Source organism: Lacerta agilis, chromosome 12 (assembly GCF_009819535.1).
Source record: "Lacerta agilis isolate rLacAgi1 chromosome 12, rLacAgi1.pri, whole genome shotgun sequence".
Taxonomy (NCBI): Eukaryota; Metazoa; Chordata; class Lepidosauria; order Squamata; family Lacertidae; genus Lacerta; species Lacerta agilis.
Window position 1 is genome coordinate 52837194 of NC_046323.1, and position 25915 is coordinate 52863108.

The 25915-nt window shown below is 47.8% G+C and overlaps 1 protein-coding gene across 6 annotated transcripts in view; it reads right to left on the bottom strand.

The window, feature by feature from the left end:
- Positions 1–11375: 11375 nt before the first annotated feature.
- The window catches only part of SETD2 (SET domain containing 2, histone lysine methyltransferase), a 72158-nt gene continuing 57618 nt past the window's right edge, over positions 11376–25915 (bottom strand). For 2 of the 6 annotated variants that reach the window (XM_033166311.1, XM_033166314.1), the window contains exons 15-22: positions 24548–24716; positions 21972–22653; positions 20800–20934; positions 19912–20051; positions 17739–17850; positions 15076–15156; positions 14138–14239; positions 11377–11610 (exon numbers count right to left, since the gene is read on the bottom strand). In XM_033166311.1, coding sequence (XP_033022202.1) covers positions 11449–11610; positions 14138–14239; positions 15076–15156; positions 17739–17850; positions 19912–20051; positions 20800–20934; positions 21972–22653; positions 24548–24716 — 1583 coding nt within the window. In that variant the 3' untranslated portion in view covers positions 11377–11448. Of the gene's footprint in view, positions 11611–14137; positions 14240–15075; positions 15157–17738; positions 17851–19911; positions 20052–20799; positions 20935–21971; positions 22654–24547; positions 24717–25915 lie in introns of those variants that run through there. The other 4 variants (XM_033166315.1, XM_033166312.1, XR_004427699.1 and 1 more) reach the window with 4 other exon arrangements.

The following is a 25915-nucleotide window of genomic DNA, read 5'->3' on the forward strand; positions in this document are numbered from 1 at the left end:
CCAGAGTGGAATACAGTGGTACTATTACTTCCTTTGATCTATACTCCTATTGATGCTATACTCCTATTGATGCAGCCCAGAATTGCATTGGCTTTTTTAGCTGCTGCATCACACTGTTGACTCATGTCAAGTTTATGGTCTATCAAGACTCCTAGATCCTTTTCACATGTACTGCTCTCAAGCCAGGTGTCACCCATCCTGTATTTGTGCCTTTCATTTTATTTTATTTTGCACAAGTGTAGTACTTTGCATTTCTCCCTGTTAAAATTCATCTTGTTTGCTCTGGCCCAGTTCTCTAATCTGTTAAGGTCATTTTGAAGTGTGATACTGTCCTCTGGAGTATTAGCCACCCCTCCCAATTTGGTGTCATCTGCAAACTTGATCAGGATGCCCTCAAGCCCATCCTCCAAGTCATTGATGAAGTTGTTGAATAAGACTGGGCCCAAGACAGAACCCTGTGGCACCCCACTAGTCACATCTCTCCAGGATGAAGAGGAGCCAGGTGATGTGTAAAATTTTTCGGAGACATCGTTGATGGAATCTTTCGGGAAGTTGGAGGTGGCGTTTATAAGTGGTCCACGTTTCACAAGCATACAGCAAGGTTGGTAGTACAATACAGGTGAAACTCGAAAAATTAGAATATCGTGGAAAGGTTCGTTTCTTTCAGTAATTCAACTTAAAAGGTGAAACTAATATATGAGATAGACTCATGACATGCAAAGTGAGATATGTCAAGCCTTTATTTGTTATAATTGTGGTGATTATGGCGTACAGCTGATGAGAACCCCAACGTAACAATTTCAATTTTGGGGTTTTCATCAGCTGTGCGCCATAATCATCACAATTATAACAAACAAAGGCTTGACATATCTCGCTTTGCATGTCATGAGTCTATCTCATATATTAAACTCCAGCAGCTAATGAAAACAATTGCTTACATAAATGGACTTTTCCATGATATTCTAATTTTTCGAGTTTCACCTGTAGCTTTGTAAACACTGGTATTAGTTTGCCTGTCTTCCCGAGTGATGTGTAAAAATTTCCGGCGACACCATTAATGGAATCTCTTTTAAAGACCCACCATATATGATAGAACGTACCCACAGTCTCATTGCACCTAGTTCCAGTTTCCGCTATGTAGGGCAGTCCCGTCCCCGTCCCCCATTCTGGAACTGCCTGTGCATTGGAAGGGAGCGCATATTGGTCGCCGCAGAGCCCCTCCCGGCTGCTCCTCTTGCAAGGCGCACACATGTGCTCTTGGCCTGCTCTTGCCTTTGAAATCTCTGGGCCGGGCCTTGAGGATCAAAGGCAGAGAAGGGGGAGCAGCTGGAAGAGGAAGCATCTGCTGCTAATGGGAGCCAGGCTTGGAAACCGGATAGCGGGTGGCCGTGGTGCGGAGAGCAATGCCAGCCGGAGGAGAGGGGGTAGAGAGAGACGAAGCGGGGGTCTCTGCACACACCCCGACACACAGCGCACCAAAGTCGGCATGTCCGCCAGTCGACCCTTCAAACTGTGTGGGCCAAATGTCCTCGCGATTCCTTCCAGGATGGGCATAGAGGTGCCCATTTCTCTCTCTCTCCCCCCCCCCCAAATCTTTGTTGGTTTATAATCAATATAGACACACAAAGAAAACTTAAGAAAAAGAAAAAACACATCACAAATAAAAAAGAAGAAAACAGAATAATATATCGCAAATACACAATAATATTTCAGCCGTCGACTTCCAACTTCCTTGAGATGGGTTCTTTGTTTCCTTAATTAATTGCCTCTATTTTTCAATAAACGTAAAGGTAAAGGGACCCCTGAATGTTAGGCCCAGTCGCGGACGACTCTGGGGTTGCGGCGCTCATCTCGCTCTAATTAATATTACTGTAGACTATTATGAGGAATGCTTGCTGGCACAAATGATGGATGGATGGTTAGAAGTTACTTTTATTTACAGTGAGGGGGAGGTATTTGATCCCCTGCTAAATTTGCCCGTTTGCCCTCTGGCGAAGAAATGACCAGTCCATAATTATAATGGTAGGTTTATTGTAGCTGTGAGAGACAGAATAACAACAGGGAAACCCCCAGAAACCCAGAAGGCAAAAGTCAGAGATTGATATACAATAAACCTACCATTAAAATTATGGACCGGTCATTTCTTCGTCAGAGGGCAAACAGGCAAATTTAGCAGGGGGTCGAATACTCCCCCCCCCCCACTGTATCTTTCTCTATTTTGCTATTATTCTTATCTTTCTCTCTCTTGGTATTCTATTATCATTTCTATAATTATTTTATCTTACTGTATTTGGGTAAGAATTGCTTGTGGGTGAAGTCTGAAGGACCTTTTTGCAAGAGACAGGAGAAGAGAGGAGGGTGCTCCCAGGTGAGAGTTTCACAAAAGTTAAAAGGCGTCTCTGAGAGAAGAGTCTGCATTTACCAAACCCTTCTATCTTTTCTCTGTTCTTTTATTCGTTCGTTATTTTGGGGTAATTAGTTTGCCTTTTATTTTAATGTGAAAACTGTTCATAAAACGTTTGCCTTGGATGTTGGCGACTATTGTTGAGGAGAAATAAAGGAAGGAAGGAAGGAAGGAAGGAAGGAAGGAAGGAAGGAAGGAAGGAAGGAAGGAAGGAAGGAATCATAGAATCACAGAATGTTAAGAGTTGGAAGGGACCCTGAGGGTCATCTAGTCCAACCCCCAGCAATGCAGGAATCTTTCACCCAACTTGGGACTTGAACCCAGGACCCTGAAGCTGAGAGTCTCGTGATCTACTGACTGAACTATCCTCTGGGCAAGGCTTCTGTGTTGGCCACGAGGAAAGCAAATTTGTGCAGGTGCTCAGAACAGAAAAAGAAAAACCTAAGAGCTCAGATTTCAGAATCAGGGGATGGAGGGAGGGAGATGAGTTTAAAGGGTGGCGGCTGCATTTAGCAAGTCTGGACCTTTTGCTCAGTAGAGTAGACCGGCTCCTCCTGGCCCCGGCCCTCTGAAGGCTTCAGGGGGACTTTAATAATCCAGACATTTCCCAAGGGGAAGCATGACAGCCCAAAACAGGTGTCAGGAGCCACAGACTGAAGCAGGAGGCCGACAGCTTGACAGGGATGGGATCAGGTTGTCAGCGGCTGTTGTTTCAAGCAAAGTAAGCTGTCAAAATCTTGACAGGCTCGGTGGGGGCACTTGGGGGGGGGTCCGGGAAAAGGAGGCCCGCCTGAAGGAACAACAGCTGAAGCCTGTTCCCCACGCCTCCCCTGCCTTTGTGCTGCGGGCAGAGCCTCCGAAAGCGGGTGTCCCGCCGCACATGTGAAAAGGATCTAGGAGTCTTGGTAGACCACAAGCTTGACATGAGTCAACAGTGTGATGCAGCAGCTAAAAAAGCCAATGCAATTCTGGGCTGCATCAATAGGAGTATAGCATCTAGATCAGGCATGTCCAACAGGTAGATCGTGATCTACCAGTAGATCACTGGACATCTGTGGTAGATGACTGGTAGATCAGTGGCTCCCCCAAAGAAGCTAAATAACTTTGTCTCCCCTAAAAAAAACTCAACATCTTTGCCCTGCACCCCTAAAATGACCTGAACCACCAAAAACAGGGCTTTCCTTCCTAGAAAAAGCTCACTGTCGCTTTCCTCCTCCCTAAAGAAACTCAAGAACTGGGATCTGAACCCCCCAAAAGGGGGTAGATCACTGCCAGTTTTTAACTGTGTAAGTAGATCGCAGTCTCTTAGAAGTTGGCCACCCCTGATCTAGATCAATGGGGGGCCGGACTATATTTTGAAGAAAAAAATATGAACGAATTCCTACACTCCACAAATAACCCAGAGATGCATTTTAAATAAAAGCACACATTCTACTCATGTAAAAGCATGCTGATTCCCGGACCATCTGTGGGCTGGATTTAGAAGGCAATAGGGCCGGATCTGGCCCTTGGCCTTAGTTTGCCAACCAATGCCTCAGACGGTTGGATGGCGCTTTGTACTCCTGCAGCCAAGCTGGTGCCAAACTTCTTGCTCTTCTTTCCTTTGGACCCCATCGGCGAGGCCGAGTGCAGGGTGGGTATCTTGTTGCCCAGGAGCCCAGGACCTCGAGACACACTGCCCAGGCTTGCACCCCAGGGAGGTCACTTCGGTGCTGCCAACGCAGCGGTCTGACTTCACCCCTAGAGGCGCACTCCATTGTCTCTCGAGACGCAAGGGTGGCAACAATATGCAGTCCCGATACTCAAAGGGCTGCGCATCGGAGAGAAATTCCATGAGCACGCGCTCCAGTTCAACAGCCTCTTCTCTTGCGCATAAATGCACTTGTACTGCTCCCGCGACAGGCTGGAACGGGACAAAGCAGCCGCAGATTTGCTCATCGGTGCACGTCAGGCTGGAGAGGCGCATGCTACGCGCATGGACTCGACGCATGCTTGTGGGAGCCGCCCGCACATTCCAAAATGCAACGGGCATGGGAAGAAATCAGGAGAGGCAACTCTTCCTCCTCCTCCTTCCTTGGAATAAGAATTTCATTCTTGCAGTACCACCTGCTGCCCAACCAGTAGCATTACAGGCGGCAGCAGGAGAGAGCCGGACAGAGGTTGATAAAACCGTGCAAGAGAAAATGCGAAAATGCCATTGCTTCAAAATCAAGGTTGTTGGAAACCGCAGGAGGGGAGAGTTGCTTTTGTGCTCAGATCCTGCCTGTGAATTTCCCATTCTCTTTCCACCTGCCTTGCCCCACCCTCTAGTCTCCGCTTCTCAATTTGTATTGTATTTTATGTACTTTGGCTTGCCGTTGTTTTATCCATTATAGTTTAGAAATTACTTATTGTAACTGCTGAGTGGGTTTCTGTTTAACCTTTTATATGTTATTATTATTTAATACTATTCTAATGACTGTTGAATGTTACTTTTTAAATGTAGGCTGCCTATTTTAAAGTTATGTTTTATAATAATAATAATAATAATAATTTTATTTGTACCCCACCCATCTGGCCGGGTCTCCCCAGCCACTCTGAGCGGCTTCCAGCAAATAATAAAATATCACAGATTAAAAACTTCCCTAAACAGGGCTGCCTTCAGGTATTTTCTAAATGTCAGGTAGTTGTTTATTTCCTTGACCTGTGATGGGAGGGCATTCCACAGGGTGGGCGCCACTACCGAGAAGGCCCTCTGTCTGTTTCCCTGTAGCTTTGCTTCTCGCAGTGAGGGAACCGACAGAAGGCCCTCAGAGCTGGATCTCCCGCTTGGACTACTGCCCCTCCATGGAGAGCTGTGAGTCCAAAATGACTCCCAGGCTGCGCACCTGGTCCTTCAGGGGCACAGTTACCCCATTCAGGACCAGGGAATCCCCCTCACCCGCTCGCACCCTGTCCCCCCCAAAACAGTACTTCTGTCTTGTCAGGATTCAACCTCAATCTCTTAGCCGCTATCCATCCTCCAACTGCCTCCAGGCACTCACACAGGACCTTCACCACCTTCACTGGTTCTGATTTGAAAGAGAGGTATTTTTGTATTTCATTAGATTGTTATAAGATGTACATTTTTTTGTTTCTCCAGCTTGTAAACTGCCTTGAGTATTGTAAGATAGAAAGACGGTACACAAATTAAAAAATGATGATGATATGTGCATCTTCTTGGCTCCTGCGAGAACAGGAGGGGAACGATTCGAGCCTGCCAGAGGAGTAGATGCATATGGAGCAACCTGCCTCCAACCACGGAGCCACGTACATAAGAAGAGTCTGCTGGATGAGGCCATTGCCCCATCTGTTCCAGCATCTTGTCCTCACCGGGGCCAGCCAGATGCCCCAATGGGAAACCTGCGCACAGGATTTGAACCCAGCACAAGGGGATTTCTTTTCTCTGTCCCGAACATTCCAACATTCAGCACCATTGGACGTTTGGAGGGCTCTTGTTTTTATTTTGATTATTATTTAAAAACACATTTATTCAAAAGTCCCAGTTACAGGTAGGTAGCCGTGTTGGTCTGCTATAGTCAAAACAAAATAAAAAATAAAAAATTCCTTCCAGTAGCACCTTAGAGACCAACTAAGTTTGTTCTTGGTATGAGCTTTCATTTGCATGCACACTTCTTCAGATACACGAAAGCTCATGCCAAGTACAAACTTAGTTGGTCTCTAAGGTGCTACTGGAAGGAATTTTTTTATTTTTTTATTTATTCAAAAGTTACCTTACAACTGCAATCCTCAATCCCTCATCGCTGTCGTGTTATTAACCTCCGATATACCAAACAAAGGCTTGGATTAATGACGAGTTTTATTCTCAGCTCAGAGATGTTGCTGTGCTTGTTCCCAAAGAGGATTGCGGCAGAACCTGGAAGAGGATGAAAAACCCTTATCCAGATTTGGTGCGAAACCTCCTCAAAGCTCTCAGTATCACCCTAAAGCAGGGGTCAGCAACCTTTTTCAGCCGTGAGCCAGTCTACTGTCCCTCAGACCATGTGGGGGGCCAGGCTATATATATTTTTGGGGGGGAAATGAATGAATTCCTATGCCCCACAAATAACCCAGAGATGCATTTTAAATAAAAGGACATATTCTACTCATGTAAAAACACGCTGATTCATGGACCATCCACGTTCCGGATTGAGAAGGTGATTGGGCCGCATCCAGCCCCCGGGCCTTAGTTTGTCTAGGTAAAGGTAAAGGGACCCCTGACCATTAGGTCCAGTCGTGTCTGACGCTGGGGTTGTGGCGCTCATCTCGCTTTACTGGCTGAGGGAGCTGGCATCTAGCTTCCGGGTCATGTGGCCAGCATGACTAAGCCGCTTCTGGCAAACCAGAGCAGCGCACGGAAACACCGTTTACCTTCCCGCCAGAGTGGTACCTATTTATCTACTTGCACTTTGACGTACTTTCGAACTGCTAGGTGGGCAGGAGCTGGGACCGAGCAACGGGAGCTCACTCCGTCGTGGGGATTCGAACCGCCGACCTTCTGATCGGCTCAGTGGTTTAACCCACAGCGTCTACCCCTGCCCTAAAGCCTTTTGTAAGAGAGGAGAATCAGAGCGGCTCGAAAACCTGTCTCAGGCCGAGGCAAAAGAAGGCCTCATAATCCGTTCGAGGCATTTCTGAGAGACAGCTTTCTGACTCACAAAGGTTGGAGACACGGATTAATGTTTTTTTTCTCCCCTTCCTGCTCGCCCGAGGCCAAAACATTTGCTCTCTAGCGTCGCTCTGGCTACCACAAACGTTAGTTATTAGAAAGTGCCACCGCCTCCTCTCCCTTTCATTCGACTTAATAGCACAGGGCAAGAGGCTAGCAATTTTAAGCAGCTGAAAGCTTCCAGAGTCTGTTTTCTTTTTGGGGGAGGTGGAAAGGAGTGCGGAGGCAGCCCGAGAAATTGTACTTCTTTTAATTGGCTCCCGGAGCAGTAATTAAAGAGACACCCCCGATATACCACTTGGCACCCCATCTTCTGGCACACACCCCAGGTTGGGTTTAATTATTGCAATTTTAAGGCCTTTCGCCATCCCTTCTTGGAACGGACCAAACTCCAGGAGGAAAGGAAAAACCGCAGCGGCTAATTCTATCCCCCACCCCAGAACCTGCTCCAATTCTTTCCTGGCACGAGAAACGGTGGCGGTGAAATTTGGTGGGAGGTCCCAAGCTGTATTTTACAGGGGTACCTTGGTTCTCAAACTTAATCCGTTCCGGAAGTCTGTTCCAAAACCAAGGCGCGCTTTCCCAAAGAAAGTAATGCAAAACGGATTAATCCGTTCCAGACTTTTAAAAACAACCCCTAAAACAGCAATTTCAAATGAATTTTACTATCTAATGAGACCATTGATCCATAAAATGAAAGCAATAATCAATGTACTGTACTATAAAATAAGTAAGACGGTATTGTAGATGATAAAAAAATTAATCCCCCCCCCTTACCTGTACAGATGATAGTCATTGTTTGGATGGGGGGGGCGAGCTTTTATCCATTTCCGCAGTCACACAATCAATCAATTAGTAGCTGAACTGGGTTCCACACAGCCACAAAAACAAATTAACCGAAAAAGCCTCAAAAACAAAAACGCTAAATAGCAAAAACAAAAGCGCCAAACTTAATCCGATCCAGAAGTCCGTTTTGACTTCCGAAATGTTCGAAAACCAAGGCGCAGCTTCTGATTGGTGCCCCGGAAACAATAGCCGACAGCAGGTGCCCCGGAAACAATAGCCGACAGCCACATCGGGCGTTTGGCTCCCGAAAAAACGTTCGAAAACCAGAACATTTATTTCCGGGTTTTCGGCGTTTGAAAACCAAGGTACCACTGTACTTGGGGGTTGAGGACTCAACTGTACTGGAGGTTTTCAAGCAGAAGTTGGATATCCAGCGACTGCAGGAGATTGGAACTCACTCTCCCAGGAGGCAGGGAGGGCCACAAACCTGGAAGGCTTTAAGAGGATTGGACAAATTTGTGGAGAGCAATCGATGGCTATTAGCCAGGTTGACTATGCCCTGCCTTCATGGTCAGAGGCAGCAATGCTTCTGAAGACCAGTAGCTGGAACTCGCAGGATCGGAGTGTGCACTCTGTGTTCGAATCCTGCTTGTAGATTTCCCATGATGGGCATCCGGCTGGCCCCTGTGAGAATAGGATGCTGGACTAGATGGGTCATTGGTCTGATCCAGCAGCCTCTTCTTATTTTGGATGACCTTTGGGTCCCTTCCAACTCCACGATACTGATTCTATGAGAGTCGCTGCAGGAAGCAGGCCTCTTTTAATATTCCTGTTTCAGCCAGGACAGCCAATTCACCCCGGGCCCTGCCTTGCGGGAAAACCCACCACCCCATCATGCACAGAATACTAGAACTCGTCGGCACGCAACGAAGCCGAACGTTGGAATATTTGGGACAGATATGCAATGTATTGTTCAACTGTGGAACTCCTTCCCACAGGAGGCAGTGATGGCCAACAACTTGGGATAGCTTTAGCAGGCATGGCCAAACTTGGCCCTCCAGCCGTTTTTGGAACTACAACTCCCATCATCCCTAGCTAACAGCACCAGCGGTCAGGGATGATGGGAATTGTAGTCCCAAAACAGATGGAGGGCCACGTTTGGGCCATGCCTGCTTTAAGAGGATTAGACAAATTCAGGGAGTGTAACGTCATCAATGGCTACTAGCCATGATGGTTCTGCTCTGCCTCAGGGCAGCAATGCTCCTGAAGACCCGTAGCTGGAGACCTCAGGAGGGGAGAGGGATTGTGTGTTCGAATCCTGCTTGTGGGTTCCCCATCCGGTTGGCCTCTTTGACAACAGGATGCTAAACTAGATGGGACGCGGCCTGATCCAGCAGACTCTTTTAGCAAACAACTTCTTTTCCTCTCCCATCCCTCGCTGCCTTTTCTCCTCCCTGAAGCCTAGAGCAGGGGTAGGCAACCTAAGGTCCGTGGGCCGGATGTGGCCCAATCACCTTCTAAATTTGGCCCATAGACAGTCCAGGAATCAGCGTGTTTTTACGTGAGTAGAATGTGTCCTTTTATTTAAAATGCATCTCTGGGTTATTTGTGGGGCATAGGAATTCGTTCATTCCCCCCACCCAAAAAAATTATAGTCCGGCCCACCACATGGTCTGAGGGACGGTGGACCGGCCCACGGCTGAAAAAGGTTGCTGACCCCTAGCCTAGAAACTAGTTATTTGCATTACCTGCCCACATCGCCATGTGTCTCCATCTAATACCTTTGCAGGTAAGGAGAAGGGGGAAATGTACTTTCCAATTTTAAAAAGTATTTGCCATTTGGTGTGACTCGGGACAGTCGCCTCTAGCAGGGCATGACACCTTCTTTGGAGGTCTTTAAGCGGAGGCTTGACAGCCATCTGTCAGGATTGCTTTGATGGTGTTTCCTGCTTGGCAGGGGGTTGGACTGGATGGCCCTTGGGGTCTCTTCCAACTCTAGGATTCTATGACCCACAGAAACAGAGCGGATGGCCCTTCCTTTTCTAAGCAAGCCCATATAAAACACTGACCTGCAAGTGCTCCAGTTGGAGAACAGCCTTTACCAAAGGTGTCATGGGCTTTGAAGACTCTCGAACTCAGGACGCAAGGGAGAAACGCGCTAAGAGAAAGGCACGCTTGGCAAATCCACACCGTGATCAACTCCCGCCCAGAAACCAATGTCCCCACTGTGGAAGGCCGTGTGGATCCAGAATTGGCCTCCACAGTCACTTACGGACTCATTGTTAAACCGTGTTTATGGAAGACAATCTTACTTGGCTACGAGGGATCGCCAAAGAAGCAGCAACTTCTAGATCTTGGGTCGTACCTACAGCATGCATTTAAAGCAAGTGTTTTCCCCCCAGAGAATCCTGGCAACTGTAGTTCTGCCCTTGCAGAGCCACAATTCCCATCAGCAAACGACAGTTCCCAGGAACGTGATGTAAGCATGAGGACTAGAAGCCTTGGGTGGAATCTGACGTCTGGTTATGTTGAATTTCCCATCGGTACAAGCATGTATCAGTTTGCCAGACAGAATGACAACCTTCCCCTGCCCCTCACAAACTGTACTGGGCGATTCTCCTGACCGCCTATTTCAAGTGTAAGGGTGTGTGTGTTTGTGTGTGTGTGGAATAGCCTCACTGTGGAAGTGCTTACACAGGGCGTTCGTTTGTGAATCTTGCCCCATATTTTCTTTAAGAGAGAGACTAAGGTAAAAAAAGCAGTCTCAAGGATCATAAACTTCCCCTGCGGAAAAAGATACCGCTTTTTTCCAAACACCGCACAAAAACCCAATAGCGGCCGTCGTTCTTTCATTGCCGTTTTATTTAATTTTTTAATTTTTTTCCTTTTACATAAAAACTTCAGTAAAAATTGGATAAAGTAAAATGATTTAAGCAGTAAAATCAATCTTATCAACATAGCACGCAGCTTGCCAGAAACCCTGAGGCAGCCTGTTCGCAAATATTTACATGATAACAGAGTAACCTTGCAGAGAACGGAGAAAAAAAAAGAAAGGAAACCGAAAACGAAACAAAACAAAACAAAACAAACCAAACAAAAAAACCCACCCCACCCCTTTCTCAAAACTATTCTTACAAAGTGTTCCCATGATATCAACACGTCGGGCTAAAAGGGGGCGGGCGGGGATGGGAGAACTCAATATATTCACATATACGTTAAAATATGATACAGATCTCGCGGGGGGAGAGACGAGAAGCGCTTTCAAGTTTGTTGCGCTTAAACAGCACCAAACGGACCGGAAGTTCCGGCTTTCCTTGCAGAGAGGGAACGAGGGGTGGGGTGAGTGAGTCACAACTGTACCATGGGGTGGGTGGGTGGGTGTGTTTGTGCGAGTTAGTTTCTCCCCCCCCCCAACTGCAGTTTCTGCATGGGCTCCTCAAACCCGACTTGGAAAGATCGAGCGAGAGAGAGAGAGATGGAAATCCTGTGGAAAACGAAAGAAAAATAAGAAGTGTCCTTGGTAGGGAAGCTCCTAGAGTGGAAGCGAGGATGCTTTTTCCTGCCGCGACCGCTACTCCAAGTCCGTGTCCTCTTTGGGCTTGTAAACGGACCCAAATTTCTGCATGTACTTCTTGATGTACTCCTTCGTCTTGTGTTTCACGTTCTCGTTGCACTCGAGGTCCTCGGGGTTTTTGCAGTACTTCAGCTCCTTGTTCATGACTCCGTGGGTCAGCTGCCGGAGAGGAGAGGAAACAGACAGAGAGAGGCCGGGTTAAGGAGATTGCGGGAATCCACCGGCGAAAGCAGGGGGAGGGTCTTTGCAAAGGCGGAATTGCGCTGGGGAGGGGGGGGGACAAGGCAAAGTAAGGACCCTCGCTCAAGGGGTGCTTCGGAAAATCTGCTCCCTTTCGTGCCACCCAGGTTCAAGGGAAAAGCTCGGTCTCATCGGTGGGAAATGGGAGCGAGATTTTAGAAATAAAAAAGAGCATTGGGCGTTTGCACGGATGTTGCATCTAATGAACAACACTCTAGTCTGTGAAAGCTTAAGTTGTGATAAATTTAAAGTGCCACAAGTCTCTTTGTTGTTAAGGTGGCCGACTCTCCTTTGTTGGGAGGTTTTTAAAACAGAGGTCAGGGATTATTAAACTGAGACTCCTGCATTGCAGGGGGCTGGACTGGATGACCCTTGGGGGTTCATTTCAACGACACGATTCCATGTTTCTATGAAAGCTGAGAAGCAAACATTAGTCAGTGTTACTGAGCACAGGATGTGCTTTATGTTGCCAGCGATGCTCAACATGCCTTGCAAAAGGGGCTCTTTCCCCACTGCTGATGGGACACGGAACGGGGCCTTCTATGTGCTGGCACCCCTCTTGTGGCTCAGAGACATCTGCCAAGCCACCTGCACACTTGGCTCTTCTACCAACAGGGTAGAGAGCCCTTCCTGTTTTAACCTTTCTTCTTCCTAATTATCTGCATTGCTGCAGTGCCTTTAGGACCAGTCATACTCAGAGCAGACCCACTGAAATAAATGAAATTAAGGTCACCTGGTTTCAACGGGTCAATTCTGAGGAGGACTGATGTTGGGCATCACCCACTTATTAAAAACAATAGCCCTCTGTGCTGGTTTTTTTAAAGTTCCTTTGCACTCCTCTTTTGTAAGCTGCTTTGTGTTGTGCCCCAATTTCATTTTTAAAAAGCGCAAGGAAGTGTGGTCCTCCTCAGAGCCAGCTTAGGGCCAACGTCCCAGCTCTAACCAGGGGAAAGAAATCAGAAAATGCTTGATACTTTTCCTACTTAATTACTTATTTATTTATTTATTGCATTTATACCATTCGGCTATTTTTGTTATTTTAGTCTACCAGTTAATTATTATTATTAATTTTATGACATTTATATATCACCTTTTTCTTCCAAAGGAGCTCAACGTGGTGTATGTGGTCACTGCCGCCCCCCCCCCCCCGCAATTTTACCCTTGCAACAACCCTGCAAGGTAGGTTAGGCTGAGAGATGGTGACTGGCCCAATGCCACCCAGCGACTTTCACGGCTGAGTGAGGATTTGAACCCTGGGCCTCCCAGGTCCTAGCCCAACGCTCTAACCACTATGCCACACTGGCTCTCGTTGCTTGATGGCTGGCGGGACCTTCCCTGCCCTTTACCGCTTCCAGAGCAACAGGAGCCTGACAGTCGCAAGCCAGCCGCTCTGGTGTAGTGGTTAAGAGCGGTAGACTTGTAATCTGGGGAACCGGGTTCGCATCTCCGCTCCTCCACATGCGGCTGCTGAGTGACCTTGGGCTAGTCACACGTCTCTGAAGTCTCTCAGCCCCACTCACCTCACAGAGTGTTTGTTGTGGGGGAGGAAGGGAAAGGAGAATGTGAGCCGCTTTGAGACTCCTTCGGGTAGTGAAAAGCGGGATATCAAATCCAAACTCTTCTTCTGGTCAGCGGCAGGAGAGGCTGCGGTCAACTGCAGGCCACCAACTACCCGGGGTATCTTCCAACACCGCCTTGGGGCTGCTGGCTCTTGGAACAGAGATCAGAGGCGCTGGCTGAGCGAGAGAGCGCAAGAGAGCAGCGCTCAGAAGACGGAGGGCCTCGTGCGGGTCCTCTTACAGAAGAGGAAACCTGGCACGGGCTTCAAAGGCAGCACTTTGTCTCCAAATGGTGCTGCTGGAACACACACATTTCCACTCTTTAAGCTCAAAGGCACACAGAGTTTCTTTCCCCTCTCTCCGGCCCCCCACGCATAAGGCGCTTTCCGCCTGCCTGCTCCAGGTTTCTTTATCCCATCCGCAACTCAAGCCCTCCGTCCTCAGCCAGCAAGTCTCTGCAGCCATCTTGCCTTGCAAGCAGCCAGGTGGATCCCGAGGCGCTCTTGCCTTGGAAACAATTCGCCCTCTCCGCAAACCAGGGAGAAGTGGAATCGCTTTCGGAGCCAGAGGAGTTTCACCGGTGGTAGCTCCTCCCGATGCAAACTCGCAAAGATGCTCCTCACTGATTTGTCTAGGGACCTGGTCTTCAAGAGATGCCCCTTGGGGGAAATGGGAACAAATGCCCAATCCTGCGGGGCACCCCTGAAGCAAGAAGGTCCCCTCCAGTATTCCCAAGGTCAGGCCTTCTTCTGCAGCTCAGCTTTTAACCCAGGTTCCCCCCCCCTTCCAGGCTTCCTTCCCCTTAAAGCTCATTTCCTGGACTGAGCTTGGCCGGGGTCGCGGGCAGCTCGAGTGCAAACGGAGATGGAGCAAAAAGCATGCCATACCTTCCGTGCAAGGTGCTTGAAATCTTCGGTTGTGGTTATCCGCCCAACTTTGCAGTCTGGTTTGCGGTAGGGGTTCAGGCATTGCACGATGAACTGAGACATCTGGAGAAAAGGGGGCGGGGAGGACGTTAATGATAATTCTTAGTTAGAGCCACTGACAATTTCTCCCTAACTCAGCAAGAGAAGAGGGGGGGCTGGGCTGGAGAGAGAGAGAGAGAGAGAGAGAGAGAGAGAGAGAGAGAGAGAGAGAGAAAGAAAGAAAGAGCAGGAGCTGTTGGGACGCATGAGAAAACCTTGCTTGAAACATCTTCTCAGTGCAGTCAGTACATTGGTTTTCAAACAGAATGCATTCCGGGAGGTCCGTTCAACTTGCAAAATGTTCCAAAACCAAGGCGAGGCTCCCAATTGCGCAGGTGCGCCGGGGGGAAATAGCGGAAACCGCATCGGACGTTCAGCTTCCGGAAAAAAACCGTTCGAAAACCACTTCCAGGTTTCCATTGTTCGGGAGCCGAAACATACGAGTACCAAGGCGTTCGGCAACCAAGGCACGACTATGTATCATTTGGAAACTTGGTCCAGGACAAATTGCTAACCACTGCAAGAATGTTGGGGTGGTATCCAACCAAGTGTTACTCCGAGTAGACCCATTGCTATTAACAGCCCTTGGTCATGCTTACTAATTCTTTTTTTAAAAATAAGGAATTTATTAAATTTTCCAATAAAACAAACAATACAAAATACAACAAAACAACAACAAAAATAACTACAAAGACTACAAAAGTAACTACATGCTTACTAATTCAACTGGCCTACTCAAAGTAAAACTTTGTTGACTACCACCCCTTAATCTGGCACTACTCTGGATCTTTCTCAAACTCTCACTAATTCAAAGGGCGCAGGAGGAACCCACCCTCCCCAGAACTCCTCTGGGGCCTCACCTCCTTTCGAAACACTTCCTTGCTCTTCTTTGCCAGCTCGCTGGAAGTGTCTGCTTCTGCCGTTTTGGGTTTTTTGGAAGACTGGAAAGAGACGGAAAGGATAGAAGATTCATTTTTGGAGGTGCCGGCTTCATTTCACAGAGAGAATGAAATGCATGCGATGTCCCGTGCGTTCTTTCCCTTCTTAGCCTAAGCAGCAGAAGACTGGAGCAGATCTGTTAGTTACACGTCAGCTGAGACAGAGAAATTTGGAGACACCGGGCCTGGGAATTCAGAACATTCAGACCCACACTTTGCATGATGAGGTCACATTATTTCAGGGGAGCATGCTGACAAGAGGGTGCAGCTCAGAGAGGAATCCTCAAACTTCTCATGCTGGGTTGGATCCTAGGTTATGAAAGATTAGCAGCTGGTGGGATCATAGCCCTGGTTTGAGGGGCCCAGTGACAGAAAATAAGGTACTGACTTATACAGTCAAACCACAGACTTTTGGCAAATACACAGATAATTTTGCTACTCAGCACTGACGAGAGGAATACATTCTGCTTAATTTAAGGTGCTTTAATTTATTCTACAATGATGTATCTATGGACAGCCTTACATTGCCACCAGGCATGCAAATATGTTTCTCAAGATTGTCTCTGACATTGATTACGCTTTACACGGCACCAGCTGAGTCCATGGCATCTTGCGAAGCTGCACAGGCAAAGACAGACAAGTCCTTGCCACCAAACAGCTTACAGTCAAAAATAGACAGCAGGGAAAACAACAGATGTAAGGGGAGTAATTTGGTTTGTTTCAGCTGCACGGCATTCTTGCCAAGTTTGGGGAGCAACAATTCTTAGAGCAGTTTCTCAAGAGTCTGAAGCAGTGCCTTTTGTTGAAATGTGTCCAAAATAGACTCTACAAATTTGAGATTTGAAATGCTTATTGAGTTCTGCAGGAAACCTTCAAGTTCCCTAGGGATTTCCCATTTAATACATTTGCTTTTTCCGGAACTTTAGGTTTAAATTATTCCATAATGAATGCTTTTTTCCAGTTCTTCTGAACATTTTGGTGTTTTATCAATACAGAATCATATTTATTTATACCCCGCCAATCTGGCTGGGAGTTTTAGACCAAAGCAGCTGAAGGGCATCAGTTTGGGGAAAGCCAATTTATTCCACCTGACGCCCCCTCCCTGTTAGTTATTTACCATCACTTTCAGAAGGTCTTTCTCAACATCTTATGCTATCAATCCTGTAAATAAGTGGAGCGGACCAGAGGTTAAGAGAGGTGGCCAGCGCCACCCAACAAGCCTGCGGCTAGGTTCAAAGTGGGTCCTGGTCTCCGGCCTCCAGCACTTTGCTCATGGGCCAGACAAGCCCTTGAAACACAAAACTGAAACCGGACCTCCAGGACTCTATTAACTGCTCAATGAAAACGAAGCTTAATTACCGCCCCCCCCCAGCCAAATGTCTGCCCCGTTTCCTGGGTACACCAAGGAGGAGTCAGCAAGCAAGCTAGAGCTCTTGTCTCGCTGCACCCCACGCCCAGCCAGTTCCCCAAACATATAATTTACAACCTCTAGGCCTTATTCCGTACTCATTCTACAGCAGAAGAGAGATGCAAACTCCCTCTCTTTGTTGATGTAAGTGAAAGTTCCCTCCCTCCCTCCTGCTTACATGCATGCAATGAGGAAAAGGATTAATTGTGAGAGCTGGGCAATTTGGAGACAAGTGGCTAATTCACAGGGGCTGAACTTCTGCAGTCAGCATTATTACAGCAGAAGTATGTTTTGTGAGGGGCTAGGAGGGGGGGGGAACTTGAGGAGATCCTCCCCTACCCCCACCCCCTCATTCATGTTTAAAAGGACAATTGCCAAAAGAACTACAGGCCAGGAACTTGGTTTTCACCTTCACCTTTTTTTTGGGGGGGGGGCACATCAAGAATACGGACATGATAGCAGATGCATATTTTATCCGCAAAATTCCCTCTCCTAGCATTATGCACCAATCAAAATTGGCAGCCCTCCACCCACAATCTCTGAAGCTGCTTAAAACGTTAAAAAGAGAGTTTGGAACAGCTAATTATGGATCGCCAGCATCACAAACCTTTTGGCCCCGAGATATTTGGACAGAGGAGCTGCCTTCACGCCTTTAGCGACACAAAACGGCCAAACCCAGCCATGCCACTCAAATTGTACCATGGCCAAGCTGAGATCTGAACTGCCATTGCTGATTTATAACCAAAGCTCAGGAAAGGACCCTCTCCTTTTCTCATCCTGCCCCCTGCCCCAAAAGCTCCTCTGGTAGATCTCTTGAGACTCCAAAGTCAATTTTCAGGAGACGGAGGCCAGAGGAGGAGGAAGCAACAGCATCATGGCTTGCAGGTGTACCTCTAGCCACGAGCAGATTCTGGTTTGCCAACAGGGCTCGACACATTACAATTATCACATGCAACTAGAGTTCTATACTACCTTTTGTCTGGAGGTTTATGCAACTGGTCTGAGCAGATCAGCTCTGCGGCCTATTAGAAAGCTTAACTTCATTTCCCATGTCTGGAGGAGATAAATCACCTTTCCCATCGTTTGAGCTAGGAACCTATACTTATCCTTAGTTTGCTAGGAACAAGCCAAGTTACTAGCACGCAGGCAGTTTCACCCGCCAGTCAGGTGAACTCACCTTCATGGGGTTTTCGTCGTAAGTTGGGGTTCCAAGATCCATTTCAGCTTCGTGCTCAAGGCTGGCATCATCTTCCGGACTGTCCCAGTTTGGAGGATCCCACTGGGTTTGCCTACAGAAAGGAGACCGTGATCCATGAACAACCGTGCTTCCCCTATTTTAAGGCGTAGCCATAAAAATAGCCATAGCAGGATTTTTCGCATTTGCGAAATATAAGCCGTACCCTGAAAATAAGCCATAGTGGTAGGTGCAGTTCTGGGGGGGGGCCCAAAAGCCCCTCGGAGACCTCCCCAAGCAGCATCTGCCCTCCGGAGCCGGTGGGGATGGCGGAGGGGACGGGGGCTTTGAAAGCGAAGGAGAGTCTGCTGGCCTGGGTCCTCTCTTTCTCTCCCCGTGCTTGCCAGGCCCCTCCGGAGAATGCCCTCCTGCCGAGGGGAAAGCCCGAGGCGGGTCAGCTGTGAGGCACAGAGCAGGCAGCTCACCCATTGTCGCCTCAGGGGCCCCACTGCCGCCGGCTCGGTGAAGACGCCACCATTGTCCCTGGCCGCCTCCTCAGCCCCTCTTGTGCCCCCTCGCAGGGAGCCAGTGAGCGAGAGGCGCGTACAAACAGACACCTCTCACCTGAGTCCTGGCCCGCCTGCTCCTCGTGCGCAGGGAGCCAGCGTGCAAGAGGCGCGCACAAACAGACGCCTCTTGCCCGAGTCCTGGCCCGCCTGCTCCTTGTGCGCAGGGAGCCAGCGTGCAAGAGGCGCGCACAAACAGACGCCTCTCGCCCGAGTCCTGGCCCGCCTGCTCCTCGCGCGCACGTAGCCAGCGAGTGAGAGGCACGCTGCTCCTGACGTAATAAAAATAAGACATCCCCTGAAAATAAGCAATACTGTGTTTTTTTTGAGAGAGGAAAAAATATAAGACGGTGTCTTATTTTAGGGGAAACACGGAAGAAAGACTTCTCTGACCCCAAAGACGATCAGGACAGCACAGTGCTATATTATGCCACCAGCAAAGGTGTAGCATGGGCAGGGCCAGGGGAGCTGTTGCCCCAGGCGCATTTTGTTCCTCATGCAGGCTTTGCAGGTCTGATCCCACACCCCAGCCTCGCAAAGCAGCCCTGCATCCTTCCAAGAACCCCAATTGCATGAATCGGAAGGGTGCGCGCCTGCCCTGCTGTATCACCCTCACATCGCCCTTCCAGCCCGCACAAAGCGAGGGAGAGGCTGGGATTGAAGGGCGCATGGCTGCTGCATCCTTCTCATGCCACCCTCCCCGAGCTGCTCGTGTCGGCAGCGAGGACTGGGCCCCCCAGGCACACACGTACCCACCCTGGGCGCCATGAAGACACCCTCTGTCCCTGGCCGCCAGCTGTAAGGAACAGCCAAGGTTTGAATTCTCAAAGGAAATCCTGTCCGAATACGTGACGTGGGAAGGGCTTTCTGGAGGGGCTCGGAAGAAAGCAAGTGCTCTCTCTTACAACGGCTCCTCAAAGCATAAAAAGCTAGCTAGCGCCAGATGTCTGAATATCTGGTTTCTCTTAATGCACATGTTCAACAGTGATCGGCACCAATTCTAAGGGAAGAAGCGGCCTAAGGAACAAAATAAAGTCGTCGGTGAATACTAGCCTTGAAGCCAGCTGCCTCTCAGCAAGGTGACCTGTGGTGGGATGTGAATGCTGCTGTAAGGAAGGTTTCTGATTAAAGCTTTACGTCTCTGGCTTAAGAAAAATGCTGTATCTGAGCACAGCGGGCCAAAAGATAGTGAGGCAAGTACTTTTTTTAAAAAAAGGGGGAGTTCTAATGCTCTTAACTTGGCCGAACAAACCAGACACCTTGCACTTCCTGCCACAAAGGTTGCGCTGACCCCACAATCAATGCTGTGTGCGCTACAGAACAGGCAGGGGCAAAGTCGGGGGTTCCTGTGGGTTGAGGGGCTTCAAGGTCAACAGGCTGTGGGTCTCCTCCTCCTCCTTGCCTCAAAGCCACCGTATAAGATGTAACTTACGTTCCCGAATGATAGGTGTTTCAGAAAGTGATTCCCTAGCAGCTCAGTTCAGGTTTCCGTGCACCCAGATCCTCCCCATCATGTGAAATACCCAAAAAGAACAGACTTTAAAAAAAAAAAGACAACAACAGGTTGCTGCAGGTGTAAATAGCAGAACAAACACGAAGAGGTCGCTGACCTGGTGGCCACGTGATAGTAGTAGATCTTCCCCTCAGGATCTCGGGCAGTTTTCCAGTTCGGAGGGAGGACAATGGTTTTGGGTTTGGGAGGAGATGGCGGGGGCAGGTCCAAGAGGTTGTTGGTGACCACCAGCTCCGGCTGGAAGGGGCGAGACAAGGAGAGAAAACATGGAAAACGCTGATCAGTAACAGCGGAACTGAAAGAGGGCCAAACGCATCAACAAAAAGGAGATAAGTGGAGCATTTTCTTAAGTGAGGTAAGTGAGGACCACAGTCCCTTCCTGATTAACCTTGAATCTTCTGCTGTTGTCCTAAGCCCAATCATTTTTCAGAACATTTGTTTAAAAAAAACAAAAAAACAAAAACACCTCCCTGAATAGGAATACTCCAAGGATCCAGAAATAGCGACATTGATGTGAAGCGCTATATTTGAGAACAAAGCTGCCCATAATCTTTCAATTCTCTGCTTTCTTCTTAGTTTTATAAAACAGAGTTAGAGCCACTTGGCTACAATCTTCCTATGCAGAAAGCATTTTTATTAGGAAATCACAGGAAATCGCACACACGTCATTCACAAGCCAATTTTTATGCTTCTTCTTCTACTTTTGGTAGTTGAATCTGCTAAAGTTTTTAAACACGCACCCAGAGAAAGGTTGTGTTATATTGGAGAAAACAGATCACAGAGCCAAGACAATGAGAACTGTGTTTTTCATTCCTGCAATTGCACAAATGATGTCAGATTTTCAAATAGGCATTTCAGTGACCACCCCCTTCACTTGAAAAACTGGACCTAATCTTTCATCTGGCAACTTGTGAGAGCGGAAACTTTTGAGAAGGTTCAATTCCAGTCGGCTAAGAGGAGGCCCTTCTACAAGTCCAAGCCTTACCTGCTGCATAGGTGGGGGCTGTCCTGTGGCTACAATAGTTGTCACTGCCGTCGTAGGCTGCACCACAACGCCCTGGGGATGAGCAGTGTAAATCTGCTGCCCCTGGATATACTGGAGACCTGGCTGTGCGTAGCTCTAGGGAGAAAACAAGAGAGCAGTGGGAGAGTTATTTGGAGAACCCCACTAGTGCTTCTGAAGGAGGGGAGGAGAAAACAACAGCTTCTTCGAGACAAACAGCTGGGTGTCTTCCCTACTGCACTGTAACAATTTCTATTGATGCTTCTTGCACCCTAGAAGCTCCTGATGAACCTATTCAACTGCAGGCACATAGGATTACTAAGGTGCCAGGGGGACAGAGAAGATACGGGCCCACAGATCTCTTGCCTTGCCAATTTCCACTTCTCTCTGCCAAGCGGGCAGTAGATATTTATTTATTTATTTCATAAAATTTATATACCACTTGTCCGTAAAGAAACCTCAAAGTGGTTTATGAAGGACAAACGGTGAAAATCAAAGGGTGTGTGTGTGTGAAATCCACAATCATATTTTAAAACATACAAAAGTTAAGACACTGAGGCAGATTAAAATGACACCAACTTTCTAAGCCTCTGGGTAGGCTTGGCTAATCAACAACGTTTTTAGCAGGTGCCAAAAGCAGAACAGTGTTCTCAGTAACTGTGCTCTCAATAGACAAGGAGTTCTCAATATGCAGGCAGCGCCACACTAAATGGCTGAGTTCTTACAAAGACAGAACGAGTGTGGCGCACACAGCAGTGCCAATTCCGCTGGGCACATGTGGTAAACCGGTCCCAAGTTCTTAAGGGCGTTATATAGCAATAGCAACACCTTGAACTTGGCCTGGCAGCAAATTGGCTGCAAGTGCAGATCTCTGAGTAGAGGTGTGATGCGCTGACAAGGCCTTGCTCCTGCCAGCAATTGTGCTGCAGCGTTCTGCACTAACTGCAGCTTCTGGATCATGTGCGAGGAGACAAAAACCTCTGCCCAACTTTACTGAGTAGTGAGTATGGAATGGAGCATCTTAAAAAAACAACAACTCTTGTTTCCCAAAATGCAATGGACCATTGCACTTCTTAAGCCTTGAAGAGCACACCTTTGTGAAGGTTGTGTCAAAAAAACAAAATCACTTGGGGCCACCGCACTGTGCAATTTACCTGCACGATGGGTGGCGTGGACTGCGAGTAGGGCGACGCGACTCCGTAAACAGCCTGGCAGGCCTGCCCTTGGTAGTAGATGGCCGGCTGGGACTGGGCTGGAGAATAGGGCGGCTGCACTGCTACTGTCTGCTGGCTGGAATCCCAGACTCCATAACTTTGTCCTTGCACCGGGGCCGGCACCGGCAAGACCGCGACGCTCTGCTCCTGGTGGACCACCGGGTCGCCCTGCGCCACGTACTGCGGGGTGGACACCTCCAGGGTGCCTGCTGCGACGTGCTGGACGACGGGCACCGGCTGAGGAGCGGCCAGGGCCGCCTCAATGGTGTGCCCGACCAAAGTCTGAGGGTGCTGCTCGTAGGCAGCCGGGGAGCACATGGGGTCCATGCTCGGGGTGGGGAGCAGCACCTTCCCGGCATTGGGGTTGCTGGGGTCCACGTAGGCCTGCATGGGGTAGCCAGGCGGGTAGCCCATGAAGGCCTGGTGTGCGACGCTGTAGCCCAGGGAGTCGTAGGGAAGGGGGGAGGCCATCCCGAGGGTTTGCAGCTGCTGCTGCTGCTGCTTCTGGGCCTCGCGCTGCGCAACCTCCTGCTCAAAGAGCTTCCGGCGCTCCTCCGTGGACAGCTTGTTGCGGTCCTTGATCCGGACTTTCTTCTTGGAGGTGGTGGCTGGTGTGTCATATCTGGGGGAGAGGAGATGAAGAGAGTGTCAAACAATCCTGGCCCCCCACGTACCTGATGAATTCTTAGCTGCCACTGCTATGATCCCATGGCTATTAGCCTGGGGTAGCCTGGCGTGCTCTGGTCCATGGGGTCATGAAGAGTCGGACATGACTGAACAACAAAAAGCGGGGAAATGCCAGCATAGCATTGTGGCTGGCTGTGAATTCATTATTATCATTAATTATTATTATTATAAAATTTGCATACTGCCCTTCATCCGAGGATCTCAGGGCAGTTTGCAGCATAGGAATACAAGTTAAAAACACAAAATGCATATAAAAACAAGAACAAATCAAACCAATAACCCCCTGCCCAACACACACAGGTGAGGGTTGGGGCCTTAGGCAAGTCACTTAGGCAAAACTTTAGGCTGCTGGATAAAGCCAAAGGCCCATCTAGTTTTGCATCATGTTCTTACAGTGGGTGACTTGAAGTCTATGGGAAGCCTGAAAGCAGGAACTGGCATCCTTTGGGAGGAAGAACATCATGATCATCATCATGATCATCATCAAACCTGGCTTTCAGGTGCTGAAATGAAACCAATTGCAGGAACAGGGACCTAGCCACTTTTGTCTGCTTGGTTTAGATTCAATTTCATATTCATTTTTAATTGTCTGTTACCTCCCTAAGCCTTCCGGAGGAGTGGATAAATGGCAGGGACGGAGGAGATTCTCCCCTAATGTCTTTGCTGCAGCCCAGCCCAGGCAGAGATTCATTTTGCTCCTTCATTGCCTCTCCCGCTCTCAACTTGAAAATGGGTTCTCTTTTGCTGCCAGCAACGCAAAGCAACCACCACCAATGCAAAAACAAACCCCAAACCAAACCACAAGTTCTTCATTTTCACTTCAACTTGGTGGGAAAACAAGCGTTAAGCCAAGGAAATGCACACTAAATGGTATTATTTCTTTTAAAATGTTGTCTGTTTATATTTCAAAAAGTACATTGCAGAAACGATGGGACTGCCATAAATATTCTTCTAGGCTTATGGAGACTCAGTAGTAAACCCCCCCCCCCACTCGTCAAAAAAAATATTTTTAAAAAAAGAAGTGGAGAGAGAGAATGTTGCTAATGCAAACAATGCAATTAGGCATTAAGAAGAATTGGGAGCGGAAGCAAGGATGACTCGATGTGACCAAGGATGTGCATAAAAAAACAGGATTCTGAACATGTTCAGAATCAGGGAACTGAGCTTTGAGAGGTTTTAATAGTAAAATTCTAGGCTTTAACGGTTTGGAAAGACAAGTGTGAAAAGAAATGGGCAATGCATGGTGAAATCTAAGCTTTGGAGGAAGGGAATGTGGGTATGGAACAGAATTTACAGGGGCCCAGCCTCTTAGAGATCTCCTTGCCCATTCTCATGATTAACAAAACAAGCAGAGTAAGTTGTGCTAAATAGGCCAACATCCATTTATAGCCTCAAGCCAGGTTTTTTTTTAAAAAACAAACAAACAAACAAACAAAAAACCTGGGCAAAACAGATTTATTTCCTGTGCAATCAGTGCTCCAAGATTGAGGGAGCCTCCATGCCGGGTGGAGTTATGAAAAGGTTGACATGTAGAGTTTGAAAAACCAGCGTGAAAAGCCACGTCAAACCATGGTTTCTGGTTCTGGTTTGCTGGCCAATGTCTAGAGAATGGATTTTCAAACAAGATATTGCACCGAACGATAGATAAGCATTGTTCAGCAAGGCTTGGCCCTATGTGAGCCATTACTGGTGGTCTTTGGAAAAGGAGCACAGAGCATCTAATTAAACCTCTCTCTTTGGATATTATCACTCGATGATTTCAAACCAAGAAGCTCAGAACCCCAAACCTTTATCTGGAGTCGTTTAAAAAGAAGAAGAAAACCACTTGCCTGTCATCTGGTCGTTTGGTGCCTCGTTCATACGCCGATGGAGGTGACAAAGAATCCCTGCGTTTTTTCTTTTCCTTGCTCTGACTTTGCCTTTCGGGGTCTCGTTCTCTGCTCAGGTTTTTTGGGGTAGCGGCTGGGTCTCGGCCTGCTGACTCTCTCCCACGATCTGCTGTCAAAAACAGGCAGAAGTTGTTAGCATGGCTTATGTCATCCACCAGAGGCACAGGATCTGCCCAGATAAAAGAATTCCTAGTTAAGATTTACTAGCCATGGCAGGAAAGTTATCTATACAAGGTACGATCCAGCCAAACTTAAGCTATTTTAAGTGCCAATTATTTCAGAATGCTATACTCTTCTTTGTATGAACTTCATGCAATACTGAAGTGCATAACACTGGGTGGATTCTCCCTATTAGTATTTTAGATCTACAAGAGGTTTTATTTTATTTTATTTAAAAATCCTCATAATACAGTTCTACAAAAGCTTTTAAAAATTCCTGGTTACCTGCTTAAGAAAACGACTGTGGTTCAGACATCATGATAAACCACAGCAAGCCTCGGGCTCACCTCATTCTCCTTTGGTGTAGCCACAAGGAGTCTGAAGGCTTTTGCTTCTGTTCTTGATTAACCTCAGCTTATCGTTTTGTCCATTTGAAGTGGGTTTGTTTCAAACAAACCATAGTTGAGATTTAGAGCAGCTTGTCAAGTAAGGACAAAAAGAGAAGCTGCAGTTAAATCTTTAAAAAGCGTACAAATGCCTTGCAGCTACTTTGAAAAGGAGCAGGAGCACAGGATTTAGCAAGTCTGAGGCTTCCTTCAGCTTGTTTCTGTTACGATAAACCATGGTTTTGAGGTCAATGTGATACTATATAATATTCTGTTTTAACTCAAGTTTGATTCCCAGCCTCCTGCCTCGATTTATGACACAAAGCCTCAACTTTCTGGGCAGAACTGACAGATCTGAAGCTGCAATAAACTGGAGGTGCACATGCAGTATTTCTAATCTTGGCCAAATTCCATACTATGCAGAAAGTCTCTAAACCTGGAGAATTACAACACTATGCCATTTACTTCTTTGTTCTGTCCCGAATAATCATTTGTAAACTGGCAGCCCTCATGGACCTGTACTCGAAAGTAGAATATTGTTCTCAGTGTGGAGAAGCGAGAAATGTTTGTGTGTGGGAGAGACAGCAGCCAACCCAAGGAACTCGCAGAGCAATTCTGTGCATGTCAATAATCCAGATGTCGAGAATATTTAGTTCCAAGTAAAGGGGCAAAGGATTGAGAAAGGGTTTTAACAATCAACACACTCTTTGTTGGCTCTTGGGAGTTGCTACACACACAACAGTTTTCTTTATTAAGAGACGGA